The 13788-nt window shown below is 31.1% G+C and overlaps 2 protein-coding genes across 2 annotated transcripts; both read left to right on the top strand.

Moving 5' to 3' along the window:
- Nucleotides 1–424: 424 nt before the first annotated feature.
- On the top strand, nt 425–6949 carry LOC138347306 (agamous-like MADS-box protein AGL8 homolog). The gene is made up of 8 exons (XM_069295312.1): nt 425–991; nt 5439–5517; nt 5623–5687; nt 5767–5866; nt 5963–6004; nt 6208–6249; nt 6344–6459; nt 6575–6949. The coding sequence occupies exons 1-8, from the start codon at nt 807–809 to the stop codon at nt 6687–6689; spliced, it is 744 nt and encodes a 247-aa protein (XP_069151413.1). The 5' UTR covers nt 425–806; the 3' UTR covers nt 6690–6949.
- A 2079-nt stretch (nt 6950–9028) lies between these two features.
- Nucleotides 9029–11228, top strand: LOC101244175 (uncharacterized). The gene is made up of 3 exons (XM_004236453.5): nt 9029–9598; nt 9710–9795; nt 10774–11228. Exons 1-3 carry the CDS (start codon nt 9259–9261, stop codon nt 11056–11058), a joined length of 711 nt encoding a protein of 236 aa, XP_004236501.1. The 5' UTR covers nt 9029–9258; the 3' UTR covers nt 11059–11228.
- Nucleotides 11229–13788: the final 2560 nt, after the last annotated feature.

Genomic DNA, 13788 nt, shown 5'->3' with positions numbered 1-13788 from the left:
TTTGTTTTCATTTCCGTTAGAGAAAAAGGGTATATGTGAGCCATTTGTTTACAAGTAGGGGTATATATGAGCCACTTTCATAACAAGGGGTATATCAACCCTAAATGACAAAGTTGAGAGGTATATCAGACGATTTTCCCTACTTAAACTTAGGAGTGTGTTTGGTATGAAAAAAACATTTTCTGAATTTTTTTTCCAATTTTCTCATATTTGTTTCGAATAAAAGTTTTAAAAAATATCTTCGTCTTTTTAATAACAATTGTCCATTATATAAAAAATCATATCCTTAGTAATTTACAATTTTCTTAAAAATGTGCTAAATGAATACTCTATTAGGCAAGAGTATTAATTAAGGCGTGTATTTTTAAGAGTTTGCGGCCGAGTAATAATGAGAAAAGGGAGAGAGTGAGTCCGTTTTTGTTAATTATTACTATCTCAATTTTTCTAAATATGTTTTAGTTTACAATTATATATTTAAAAATCTTCTTTATACTCTTAAACTCCGTGTCTAGTCAATCAAGTCAGACTAGAGTTAATTGTTTTTGAAACGGTGAGTAAAAGTTAAATGAGTTGAAGAGTATTGTGAACCAATAGAAATTTGACAACACTTTTGACGAAACCACTCTGGTATTTATTGAAACCTCTTTCTCCTACCTGGGGAGATCCTTCCACTTCCCAATAACGATACAGTTTTTTAATTTATCATTTGCCAAAAACAAAGAATTACTAAACATAAATATCCATTTCCATTGCACAATATACATATATATACACACAAAGAAGAAAGAAGAAAGAAAGAAATTAATATGGGTAGAGGAAGAGTACAATTGAAGAGAATTGAGAACAAAATTAATCGTCAAGTTACTTTTTCAAAGAGGCGATCTGGTTTGCTTAAAAAAGCTCATGAGATCTCTGTGCTTTGCGATGCTGAAGTTGGACTCATTGTTTTCTCAACTAAAGGAAAACTCTTTGAGTATTCTACTGACTCTTGGTACGTATACTATTTATTATATATGTATATATAGTTATTTATTTATTTTTTCTAGTTTTTTTTTTGTGTGATGAAGTAGATTAAAATAACCTCAATATTGCATGCAATTACACAAAACTAATTTGTTAAGGGTTTAATTTTGATAGAATTAAAAACGTGTACCGAGTTTTGTTTCTGAATTTGATCTTGTATAGATCTATTTGAAAATGGATACAACAAAATTATTTATTTTTGTTAATTAAAACTAAACAGATCTATTGGAATAATAATACAAGAAATAATTAATTCCATGCGCATCATAATTATGTAACTGAAGAAAATGGAGAGGTCATTTCACTAATGTAAAGCAACTATTGTTATAATTAATTGTAATACGATGCTAATTAACATAATCTATCTTTTTCTTTCTCTTTCAAGTATATGAACAACCCCAGTACCGTGTGATGCTGTTTTACCCAACTATTTTCATGAAGAGTTTTTAAAAAAAAGGTTTCTCGTGGGCGAGTTATTTGAAAAATATCTCGTGAAATTAGTTGAGTTAGATAAAAATAAATAAAAATGACTAAAGCATTTTGAACTTTAGCAGAAGACGCACTCATGGTCCACGTCAATGGTTCAGCCTTTCAATTTATACTCAATGGTTGTTTAGTGTATTTTCTGGGTACAAGGGTGAACCCAAATAGGTTATGCACTATCGTTTCGCACTAGGGATAAAAATATTGTGATGTGATAAAAAAAATAGTACTGAAATAAAAGTTTCGTTGATATGTTTGGATAAATTATCTCATTTTTTATACGATAGTGATGATGAAATAAGTTATTCTATATACAGGAGGGAACAAGTTATCCTATGAATCAGAAGAATTGATTCTAAATAACTAGTTCTCAACCAAAAGATCTAAAAAGCATACTGTAACAAGTGAAATTTAGTACTAGAGAGTATTAATAGTGGTAAGTGAGAGTTTTTAGTTTAGAATTATGAAATATTCAGCTTTTTGTGATTGGGGTAATTAAAAGTTTACTTATGCCAAACTCTGGTAATTATTATTATTATTATTATTAATTTTGGTTAAAATAGAAATTTTATATGTACTTGATATGTATCCATACCAATTCGGTGGTATTATTACTAGTTCGTGTCTTGCTAGCTATGTGATTAACAAAAACACTCTCCAATATATTATGTCGCCTTTTTTAAATAAATATTTCTTTGCGTTGCTCTCCTTAAGATGATTCAGATCATTACTTGCGATTTTTTCTCAAAGTACAATAGTTCGACAATGTCATTCTTATAAACCTTGGACAAATTATTAATTTCAAAGCTCACTTGGACAAAATAATATTCATCTTTTGTAGAGAATGAATTGGAGACTATATTTTTTCTCTCTAATGTAATTCTTTTTCACTAAACCAACTTTCCTTTACCAAACACACTTTGCAAACACTTTCCAATAGTTCTCATTTTTTTTAAGAAAAACAATTTATCTTTTCTTTTTTGGCAAGGACCCCTACTTGTTCATCAATCACCAACAAAATAGTACATAAGAGAGTGGGACATAAAGCCTAACTTCTTGTGCACATGCTCAATTGCTCAACATTTACTATATTTGAGCATATTTCATAACAATAAATGCAATATTGGAATGGTTGAATTATATAAGTTGTAATAGTATAACGTATTTAACATGATTTTTGATATTATATGTATATATGTATTCAAAAATAAAGATATCTTCTGGATTATCATTACTTCTTTAAATTTTGTGTTAGTTAATTCTATGCAACTATCATTGCATCATATTTTGTCTCATATGCTAAGCGTAGTACAACGGATTTTGCGTCAATTATTTAGCAACATTATTGTTATATATATTTAGTGTCAATAATAAAATGAATATTCCTAACCAACATTAATTTATATAAAGAACTTTTAAAGTTTTAGCAGCTCTGAATGTAATGACATTAACTCAATTACCATTAAAAGTGTCCTTTTTTTGTTGTTATTTTTGTATTTATTGTTATGTCATTGTCACTGAAAAGATGTTCGACAGTCTCTTCTCTGTTGAGTTTTCAACAACATTTAGAAGGTCCATAAATCTTAAAAGTCAATCAATATGTTATTGGTAGATGTCTTGTTAAAATTTATGTTTTTATTTTTTGAAATCTTGAAATGGAATTTTCTGAATTGATATTTTTGATCTGTTAAAAATTGGTTTTAACCTATCTCTTAAGGTTAATTCCAAGCACTTACCGTAGTAAACAAATCTGTCTGGCTAATTGTTCAAATAAGGAGATTTTTCTCATTATTAGAGATCTCAACATTAATCATAGTTTGCGCAATCTGTCTATGTATAGGTGTTAGAATTCTTTCGTAGATTAATTAGCAAAGTAGTGAGATAATAATATTGTAAAACATGACTCGATGGTTATATAATTTAAGTTTTAGTAAGTTGTTAGAGGTTAAAATCACGACATTAGTGATTACATGAGTCACACCAAAAGAGTAATGAACACTATCTCATTAATTTATACACATCAAAATAATGTATAATATTAATTTTAAGGTTTAATTCATACTCCTTAGAGTTGGCATCAAGTTTTATTTAAACACTTTAATTGAATGATGTTTATTTTAGACACTTTATATAGGGTCCTACTATATTATTTTGATTCTTTTTTGACAATAAGTAAAGAGTTGAAGAAGAGTGTGTTACACTTATTGATGATGTGGCACATATAATTTTAATTGAAAAATTATTATAAAATCTATATAGTAAATAAAATAAAAATATTATTCTAAAAAATTTAATTTAACTCCCCCCTCCCCAAGGATAGTTGTCTTCTCTTCCACATCCAACAATTCTTGTATTTTTTTAATCAATTTTTTAAAATTATTTTGAATCTCTTTTTTGTCTTTCTTATAGTGTTATTTTGTGGAGGTAAAGAGGAGAGGAAGAAAGAAAGAGAGAATAAATAAGAAATTTGAGTGTTGGTATTCATTTTTCCGGTAAAATGGTGGATGGAAGTGATGTTAGATTTAGAAAAGTAATACAATGAAGAAGAAGAAAATTCGCTTGAAAGATTTGAATAAATAATTCGAAAAGAAGAAAAAATAAGAAAATAGCTAAATTGAATCTTTTACGCTATATTGTTGAGTGTATCACTCTCACTTTGACGTGTTAGCAAAAAGTGTCTGTGACATATTGAAACCTACATGAGGTGTCTAAAATGAGTATCACCGGTCAAGATGTCTAAGTGAAACCTAATACCAATTTTAGGAGGCCATCGATGAAATTGACCTAATTTTAATAGTAAAAATGCACTTGCTACAACAAGAAGAAAGTTTTTATATTTATCAATAAGTTATAACAAGTATTAGAAGATACAAGTTCAATAGCTATTCATGTTGTTAAAGCTCGTTGCTTAAATTTGTGGATTTTGGGGGATTGGTAAATTTAAATATCAAGCATGTTTTACATTTCTCAACATTAATTTAGGATCTCAATTTGTATTTATCACTATTTTGTTTGACCATGATATTGTTCTTCTAGGTATTTTAGTATTTGGATTCTTTGAAAATGTCCATGGATATGTGTGTTTTAAAAAAATAATAGTACGTTATTCGATGCAGGTTCGATAACAATTTTGAAAAGTCGAAAGCAACTAAAATTGAGTGAATCAAATGATGTTACATTTTTTTTTCTTTTTGGGTGGAAATGTAGATCATAAAAGGGGTCTCCTGATAACACTTCTAATTTTAACAATTAAAATGTTTCAAAAATATTGAAGTAGCAAAATTTTAGTATTTTCAAAGTATAATAATAATCAACTTTAGATATATCACGTTGTAATTTGAGGGTGATTATATACTAATACAAGTTCATTTTTTTTCCCAATAAAACTGTAAATATAAAGCTTTACTTTAAACAAAATTAAACAATCTTTTAACTCTTAACAAAATTAAACAAATTTTAGGGTGAAGAGGTTCTCACGAGAACCTTTTAATTAACGGACTATCCAATTCGACCCATATGTGTTGGATTGATGATTTACTAGAAATGGATTAAATATTGATATCCATATCATCAATATTCATTTGTATGCTTATTTTTAGGTAAGAATTATGAAAAATAAAAATAAACTTTGTATGCTTATTATTTTCATGAATTTTTGGCCTTTAGTTTTGTGCCTCACGTTACTATTTCTAAATTTAGCTATACCTAGCTCCGCCCTTATAGGATTATATTAAAACTTGCCTGTTAGATTACTCTCCGTTACACGTTGATATGTTCTAGCTTTTTGGTGCAACCTGATTATTGTACACGATGTTGATGCAATTGAATCTTTCACGCTATATTGTTGAGTGTATCACACTCACTTCATCGCGCTGGCTTAGTGCAAGTATTTATAAAATCTTTGATTATTGGTGTTTCTCTTGTCATGTTAGCATGGAAAGGATTCTTGAAAGGTATGAAAGGTACTCATATGCTGAAAGGCAGCTTAATGCTACTGATATTATAACCCCGGTATGCCTAATTATAAATCTCATTTTAATTTAATTTAATTTGCTTCCTGGAGGACTTGGTTTATCAAAATTTGAACCTTTTTTTTTTTTTTGTAACTTTTTGCAGGGTAGCTGGACTTTGGAACATGCTAAGCTTAAGGCCAGACTTGAGGTTTTGCAAAGAAACCAAAAGTATACATATATAACGAATGTGTGTATTTATATATAAATGATCCCTCGTTTCTACTGAGGTATATATGATTATTTACAGGCATTATGCAGGAGAAGAGTTGGACACATTGAGTATGAAAGAGCTTCAGAATCTGGAACACCAGCTCGATTCTGCTCTTAAGCACATTCGCTCTAGAAAGGTATAACAACAATCATGTAGTTGTATACATATGTATATATGTGCAGTACTTTGTTTAAGAAAACATTTTGAACTTGAGACTGTTTCTTTCTTGTAGAACCAATTGATGCATGAATCCATTTCTGAGCTTCAAAAGAAGGTATATGTGAAGCTTATCCTTTTTTTTTTGCGCGTATCATATATAGTTTTTTCCTATCCATTCCATATAAACTTACTTTGTACTTGTGTCACAAGATTTTTCATGTAGTTTAGTGTTGTAATCAATAATAAACAGGGAAAATTTTGTTGCATTGATAGGATCAAGTTGCTTATAATTATATAACTTTATTTTACATGACACAGGACAAGGCATTGCAAGAACAAAACAACAATCTTTCAAAGCAGGTACAATAATAAATTTTCTTGTAAAATGTTTTAGATTTCACTCAATGAATCGCGTTGCTTTTAACAAGTTTGGAGGATATTGGCTGAAAAATAGGTTAAGGAAAGGGAGAAAGAGATGGCCCAACAGACTCCGTGGGAGCAACAGAGTCATGATCATCTCAATTCATCTTCGTTTGTTTTGCCACACCCCTTTAACAATCTTCACATAGGGTATTTTCTTTGTCCCCATACAATTTTTTGTAAAAATATTACTTTCCGTTGTACTTTCATGTTATTCATACCTTTTATGATTACCCATTTGATTTCTACGCGAAAAAAATTGCAGGGAAGCATACCCAAATGCAGGAGACAATGGAGAAGTAGAAGGATCATCGCGGCAACAACAACAAAACAGTGCTTCTGTGATGCCTCCATGGATGCTTCGCCATCTCAACGGTTAAATTAAAACTTAATGAAGTATAAAGCAAGCGGACAATATTATGTTATCTATTAATCACTAATAGTATATGCACATATATTATATATATGTATGTTACATATTAGACAAACACAACTTTCATATCTACTTAATTGTGTATGGTGTATATATGGCTGTTGTGTAACAATATGCACAATATATTGTAGTAGTACCATATATCATCCTCTCTTTGGATGTTTTGTCTTAAAACATTTTACCACTAGCACTCATATTTATTGCTCATACCGGTGTCTCGAATTCGTAAATTTAGATTGCTCGATAAGAGCCCTAGTGTGGTAGTCCTAGCAGTTTTCATATTTAATGTTTAAATCAAGACCTCTGATTAAGGGTGACAATAGTGAGGATATGATTTTTTATTCTAAGTAGTCCTATATGTCAATTAGATTCTATACATATATATGTTTATATGCTATTTTGTATTCTGATTATTAATTTTCCTTGCCTTAATCAATGTACATTTAAGGACAGATTGCTTCTCAATAATTGGATTAGATTTTCGACAACGATATATACATTTAGTTTTATAAATAGATATAATCTATAGTGTGTGCGTGCACGTCGATGGTTAACATAAAATTTAAAAGGTTTACATTAATTACTCAAAAAGACCACAAATGGTAAACATGTGGACCTTAATTAATTCAAGATAAACTTTTTTTTGATATCCTATTGGAAGGAACACCGTTTAAGAATTACTTTCCAAGAAATAGTTAGATACAAAAGTACATTTCGTAGAAAAGAAAATTGGAGCATTTTGTGAATCGATTGATATAGAATCTCGAACGTAATAATTTCAGTATTCCAATTAGGCTTTTGATCTGTTTTTATATTGGATTTCTGGGGACATTAATTGGAGGGATATATTTATTTTAGCCATGAAGGGCGCAAGAATTTTCATGCTTCCAGAATATTTACTAATCAAAATATTGACTATTAAGTGATTATGATAATGACAATTGACTCCTACAACACTATTTTGTCCAAAATAGTCCGTGGCCAATCATGTATATTTTAGTCCTAATTAATCCACTTAGACTTCTTGAATGTCTCCCATTTGTTTCCAGTATGACTCCACCAGTGGAGAAAAGTTGATTATTCATGAAAATGATTTTTTATGTTTTTTTTTTATATTGTTAATGTATATAATTTATCCGCAAAAGGATAAAAAAACATTTTAATCATTTAAAGTTTAACTTTTGTATATTGTTGGTGTTTTTAATACACTATCAATATAAGATCTAAAATCTTGAAAATACCATATGTTATATATCTGTATTATTTGCATATAGTATTCCTACTAGCTATTCGCTTTCAATATATTTGTATATCAACTTTGAATATTAGAACATTACACTATCCAAATTGAGAGTCTAAATTTTACAATTTCTTTTAAAAAATGGGTGGGTGGTGGTTGGGCCATTATTTAGGTATATTTGACACAAATAACACAATGAGAAATGCATACAAGTCAATATTGAAATAGTAGTAGTATATAATGGAATTTTGCCAAACTACAAGAATCAATTTTCTCCTAATCCAAACAAAAAACACAATCAATTTAGGTTTATGTGGTCGGGTACATGATAGAGTTAAAAGTTGACATTATTGGAATCAAAGACTAAAGTTTCTTGGAAAAAGAGAATGAACACTATTTAATAATAATAATACTCCTAAACTACAGCTTGCAAATAAAGTTGACTTTTTTTTTTGTGTGTCTCATAAATTCAACAAATTGATTTATCTTTATACATGGGGCTCTACCAAATTCCATAGGAGTATATGTGGCATTAGATTTGAACTTAAAAATATATATATATATATTTTTAATAACGATGATTAATTATGTTCCTAAATCAGCATCCACGGATTTGTATATACATAATATACAATAGAGAAAAAAAATAATGAATTGTAATCTTGTGATTCCAACCACAAATCTTCCCCACGTTTAGATCTTTAAAAAAAGCTTCAAACAAACAGCCCCTCACGTTACAAAAAATTCGAATACCATTAAACTTCAATAATTCAAAAAAAAAAAAAAATTATTAATTAAATTACTCGTGTCACACAAATATTATAGTAACTTGCTTTGTAATATAGTGACATTTTTATCACAGAAAGAAACTCCAGTTATCATTTCCTAGACGATAAGTTGCATAGCAACATATAGTGAAGAATGATCAGTTGAACACCTTAGTCAAAAAAGAGAAAAATGTACGAAGGGCTAGTTACCAATAAATGTTAGGTATTCACTTTCATATTTTGGCAAACAAAAATGTTAACACTACTACTTAAATCATTGGCATTTAATTCAACAAATTAGTCAGTATGGGTCTACAAAAACTTCATGCTAAGCACGTCAAAATACCAAGAACCCCACTTTAGAAAATGATTTGGCATGACATTTGAGTCACTACACTTATAAAAGTACACACCCTTTTCTCCCTCCCATTCTAAAACATATAAAAGTTTTAGTACTCCTTCAATAAAAACACCGCAAATCACCCATTTGTTGAACAAAATTCTCAAACATGATGCGTACTGTGCGTGTTAAATTACCAGGATTTTGTATGAATCGAACTGCAGTCCATGTTCGATCGCGTAATTCGCCTTCTCAGCTGTACAAGAAGGCGATTGATTTGATCAAATCCGATGATAACAAGTCTGATTTTTCAAGCAAAAACAGCATTGAGATGAATTACAACACCGATGAATCGAAGACGGATTCTGAAAATGGGATCAATAATAGAGTCATGGTTATGGTTGATACTAGTGTTGAAGCCAAAAGTGCTCTGCAATGGGCGCTTACACATACTGTTCAAAGCCATGACACAATTATTCTTCTCTCTGTAGTCAAGCCCACTAAACAAGGTAAAACTTTTACCGACATTTTTAAGATCACAAGATTTAAACGTCTTTCTTTTTAAAACATGTGAAATGAAACAGATGTGACTAATGTTCCTGTTTTTATTACTTGTGTAGGTGAAAATGAGAATAGTGAAATTATTCAAAGAGCCTATGAACTTCTTTACTCCATGAAAACTATATGTCAAACAAAGAGACCAGGGGTAAGTACTGAAATTGCTCTATATTTGAATTTCACATTAGAGTCGGGCTAAATTCAAATTCACGTTGAGAAGTAAAGACTCCCTAATAAACGCAACACCATACATAGAGGAACTCGTACTCAGACCTTTAATTAAGCATGAAAGAATACTTACTACTCCACCACGATCCTTCAAAATAAAACTGTTGTTTTCACCTAATAATGTTGTAGCAAGTCCAAGTGGCCCAAGTTAGATAATTGAATAAGAGAATAGTGTCAGTCCAAATATTGTCCGTACCAAATCACATGGAAAGTTACCAATAAATATAATTAAAAAAGTGCTGTTCAGTATTTCTGGTTGGCATAATGAAGCCAATTAGTAGGTTAAGTAACCTTTTTCTCTAGGCAACACTTCAACATAACAAGTAAATTAACAACTCCTACTTTTTAGCTTCATGCTAGCATGTGTTTACTTGCTGTTAAGCAATTTGTCTCTTTATTTAGTGATTTAAATCATTTATCTTGAGTGCGTGTGAGAGAGAAACGTCATGAACAAAATGCATTTGTTTTCAATCTGGATGTTGAATACAATATTTAAAGTTAATAAGAGAAGTTTTGGGCAACGTCTATTTCATGTCTATGGCAAGACCCACGAGGGGGCTGAGGTGGCGTTAATCAAAGTCATGATCAATATTACACTTTCTTGGTGGACATATTGTTAAAAAATAAAATTGAGTTTTGATATGATGACAAACGTTTAGTCTTAACCAGTGATATCAAAGTCAATGTCATAGATTTGATTCCCAAGCATGACGTAGGTGTTGGGAGGAGGATTCTCGGGTAACACCAATATCTTGTCTATGAGCTTGTATTGGAGTCATAATCGAATATGATGCTTGCTTGTGGGTGCATCCTCACAGAAAAAGAGATGCTTTTCTTGCGGCCCAAGATTGTATTCATTGGAAAAAACTGTTAATTGTGATGATTTGTGTGTTAACAGGTGCAAGTAGAGATTGCAGTGGAAGAAGGGAAAGAAAAAGGGCCTGCAATTGTAGAAGCAGCAAAGCAGAGAAAAGTGTCATTGTTGGTATTGGGACAAAGAAAAAGATCAATAATGTGGCGTTTACGCAGGATATGGTTAGGAAAAAAGTCGAAAAACAGAGTTGTGGAACACTGTATTCAAAATGCAAAATGCTTGACCATTGCAGTAAGAAGAAAGAGCAGCAAGTTTGGAGGATATCTCATAACTACTAAACGTCACAAGGACTTTTGGCTCTTAGCTTAATCATATTGTTTCTACCATTCACTCTTCACATTTATATATATAATACCAAACAAAATTTCAGTTTACTTTCTGTTGTTATAATCTGCACGAAACGACTAGCTACTTCCTCCATTTGGATATGAATTGTACAAATTAAAACACAAAAATGAGAGGTGTTAAATTTCGTTGGACATGAATGTTGTTTGTTATGCTAAATCAATCCAAAACATATTCTTAACATTAGGTTTATATGCAGAGTTCTCCTCAAAAGGTCTCACGTCGTTAAGAGATGTAGACTTCTTCTTAATTTTGACTCTGTTTCCACATGATCGTAGAAATAATCAAATTGTAACGAACCTATCTAGTACTATATATTATAATGTGATATGGATCTTTTTTCTTAATGATAGAATAAGTTAAACAAACCTCAGCGAAATGATTCATAACCAGCTAGTACTGTTTTGGATGTAACATTTAGGTACATGTCCAAGTCAAGTTGCTATTTGCAATCAAAATTCAACACAACAAAATAAATGTACATTTACCTAAGTTGACAATTGTAGCTATATATATATGAACCTTCTATTAGCTAGTCTGGCATATAAAAGACTCTAATTACATACGTTTGGCTTCATCTTTTATATGTCAACTTCAACAAACGAGCGTTTTTAGTGAAAGGATGAGATTTAAAACTTAAACAACCAATAAAATGATGCAATTAAATGGAAAATGTTGGTATTATTCGAAATTACCAATCGGTAAGCAAGGTAAAAAATATAATATATTAGGTGTTAAATTAAAAAACAAAATAAAGAACGATTTCATCTGACTAGACTTATAATGACATGCATCACGAATCATCCATGTGTCGGTCTAATACACATAGTACTCACTCTATCCTAAAATACGACAATGTGTTTGACTAGACATAAAATTTATGAGATTTTTTTTTAAAAAAAACTTATAGTCTAAAAACACGGTATAGAAAAGTTAATTTTTTTTTTGGACCGACGGAAGTGAAAGAGTGCCAAGTTGGACAGTGTGTGTAACAATATTTGCATTGTAAACAATGTTTGATAAGAAAATCTAAATTTTGATGTGATACTTGTTTCTTTTCAATTTGTTATAGGAGTTGACAAAAGTCTGTGAACTCTCTTGAGAAGAATGATGGTGGAGATATTGTTGTAAAGGTTTCCACTAAACACATGCTCCTTTATTAGATTTGTTCATGAGCAAAAATAGATCTTCCCCATCTCCTTATTTTCCCCGCTTTCACACAATCTTCCATGCTTAAGCTGCTTCAATTTCATTGAGTTATTTTTAGCGTTTTGGCCAACACCATTTTGCCACCCTTCATTGTTTAAGCTTATTCTGCATTCCATTGTCTTGATTCATTGAATCTGACCAATGGGTTTACTGCAATATTCGTGATTCTTTAGGGACGGGTTTTCTTTCGATTCTTGATTTGGGAGTCTCAGATTTGGTTTTTTTTGTGTGTGTGGATTCAATCTTGGAGATTCGGTGTTCTCGTTTCTTGTTTTGGCGGTGAATTGGGGAAGATAAAGGTATAAGATGCGGCGGCGGGCGGCCGATCATCGGCGCCCGGTTCGAAGGAGGCTATCTTGTTGGATCTGGTCGCTTCTTGGAATATTCTCAATTGTAGGTTTCGTTTTGTTTGTAGTTCATCATCATCATGACCACGAGGATCACGTAGAACAACCTGTTTTGGTAAGCCTACAAATCCAGACCCAGATCATCGTTTGTTTTATTGCTTTCTGAATCATAGTAGTTTCAAGCTTAATGAGCTTGCTTTTTTGATAAAGTAGAAATCCTCCTTGTTCATTTTCCATTACTGGGAGTTTCTGATCTGAGAATCTGCTATCTTTTATACTACTGGTGTGAGGATTACTTTTGTAGTTTTTCATTGATCGGTTTTTGTTACTATCTGTTATTTCTTCTACTTTGATTATAGTGTCATATTGTTGTAGATACTGTTCAACATGCCTTGTTATGCTTTCACATAAATTACTTCTTTTATCGGATTGCTTTGATTTGTTTTTCCTTGAACCGACTGTCTATCAGAGAGGGACTCGAATTTGTGGGACTACATTATCTTCTTGTTGTTGTATGTTTGTTTCATGAATTGTTTTAGGATTTTCACAATACTGGTTGGTAGTTTTTAGTAGGATGGTAAATCTGCACTTAGTTTTCAATGCATTAACATTTGTTCATGTTTTGGGTCTTGTAAGTGATACTTGTCACTTTAAAGCTTAAGTGCAATGATTTTCTATTAACTTTCAGCTCCAATAATGGAAATTTTGTATTGCCCATTTTTCTTTCAGTTTGTAACTCATCTACCCTAAGCTAGAATGCAGAACATGTGGATCGCTTCTATATTGTTCCAGATCTATTAGATGTGCCTGTGTGGGACTGAACGTTCTGTTTTATAACTCTTGTTGTCAATAATTTACTTGTTGTCTCCTTGGATCTTTGTGGCTGTCCGTGTGCTTGTGTCCCTGGTGACTTTAATCTTTTTTATCGTGCTGATTATTTTGAGAAAATGGTGGTATTAGATCCTGTGTACTTGACTACCACTGCTGCTGTGCATTATACACAGCTCATCCTCTTTTTTTATGACAAGGGAAACCCACAACCGCTACCCTTTGGGTATGCACATGGTAAAACCCGGCTCCTATGCAATAGCTTGAAAACCACACAAGAGAGATAATCCGCACTAGCAAGCCCGGTGCA

Source organism: Solanum lycopersicum, chromosome 3 (assembly GCF_036512215.1).
Source record: "Solanum lycopersicum chromosome 3, SLM_r2.1".
Classification (NCBI taxonomy): domain Eukaryota; kingdom Viridiplantae; phylum Streptophyta; class Magnoliopsida; order Solanales; family Solanaceae; genus Solanum; species Solanum lycopersicum.
The sequence above is the reverse complement of the archived record's forward strand: the minus strand, read 5'-3'. Positions and strand labels throughout refer to the sequence as shown.

Bases quoted from the DNA above. Each gene is read 5' to 3' on its own strand.
- LOC138347306 (XM_069295312.1), top strand. From the start codon at position 807: ATGGGTAGAGGAAGAGTACAATTGAAGAGAATTGAGAACAAAATTAAT. The intron at 992-5,438 runs GTACGTATACTA...TTGTCATGTTAG, and splicing joins GAGTATTCTACTGACTCTTG to CATGGAAAGGATTCTTGAAA. The intron at 5,867-5,962 runs GTATAACAACAA...TCTTTCTTGTAG, and splicing joins AGCACATTCGCTCTAGAAAG to AACCAATTGATGCATGAATC.
- LOC101244175 (XM_004236453.5), top strand. From the start codon at position 9,259: ATGATGCGTACTGTGCGTGTTAAATTACCAGGATTTTGTATGAATCGA. The intron at 9,599-9,709 runs GTAAAACTTTTA...TTACTTGTGTAG, and splicing joins AGTCAAGCCCACTAAACAAG to GTGAAAATGAGAATAGTGAA. The intron at 9,796-10,773 runs GTAAGTACTGAA...GTGTGTTAACAG, and splicing joins GTCAAACAAAGAGACCAGGG to GTGCAAGTAGAGATTGCAGT.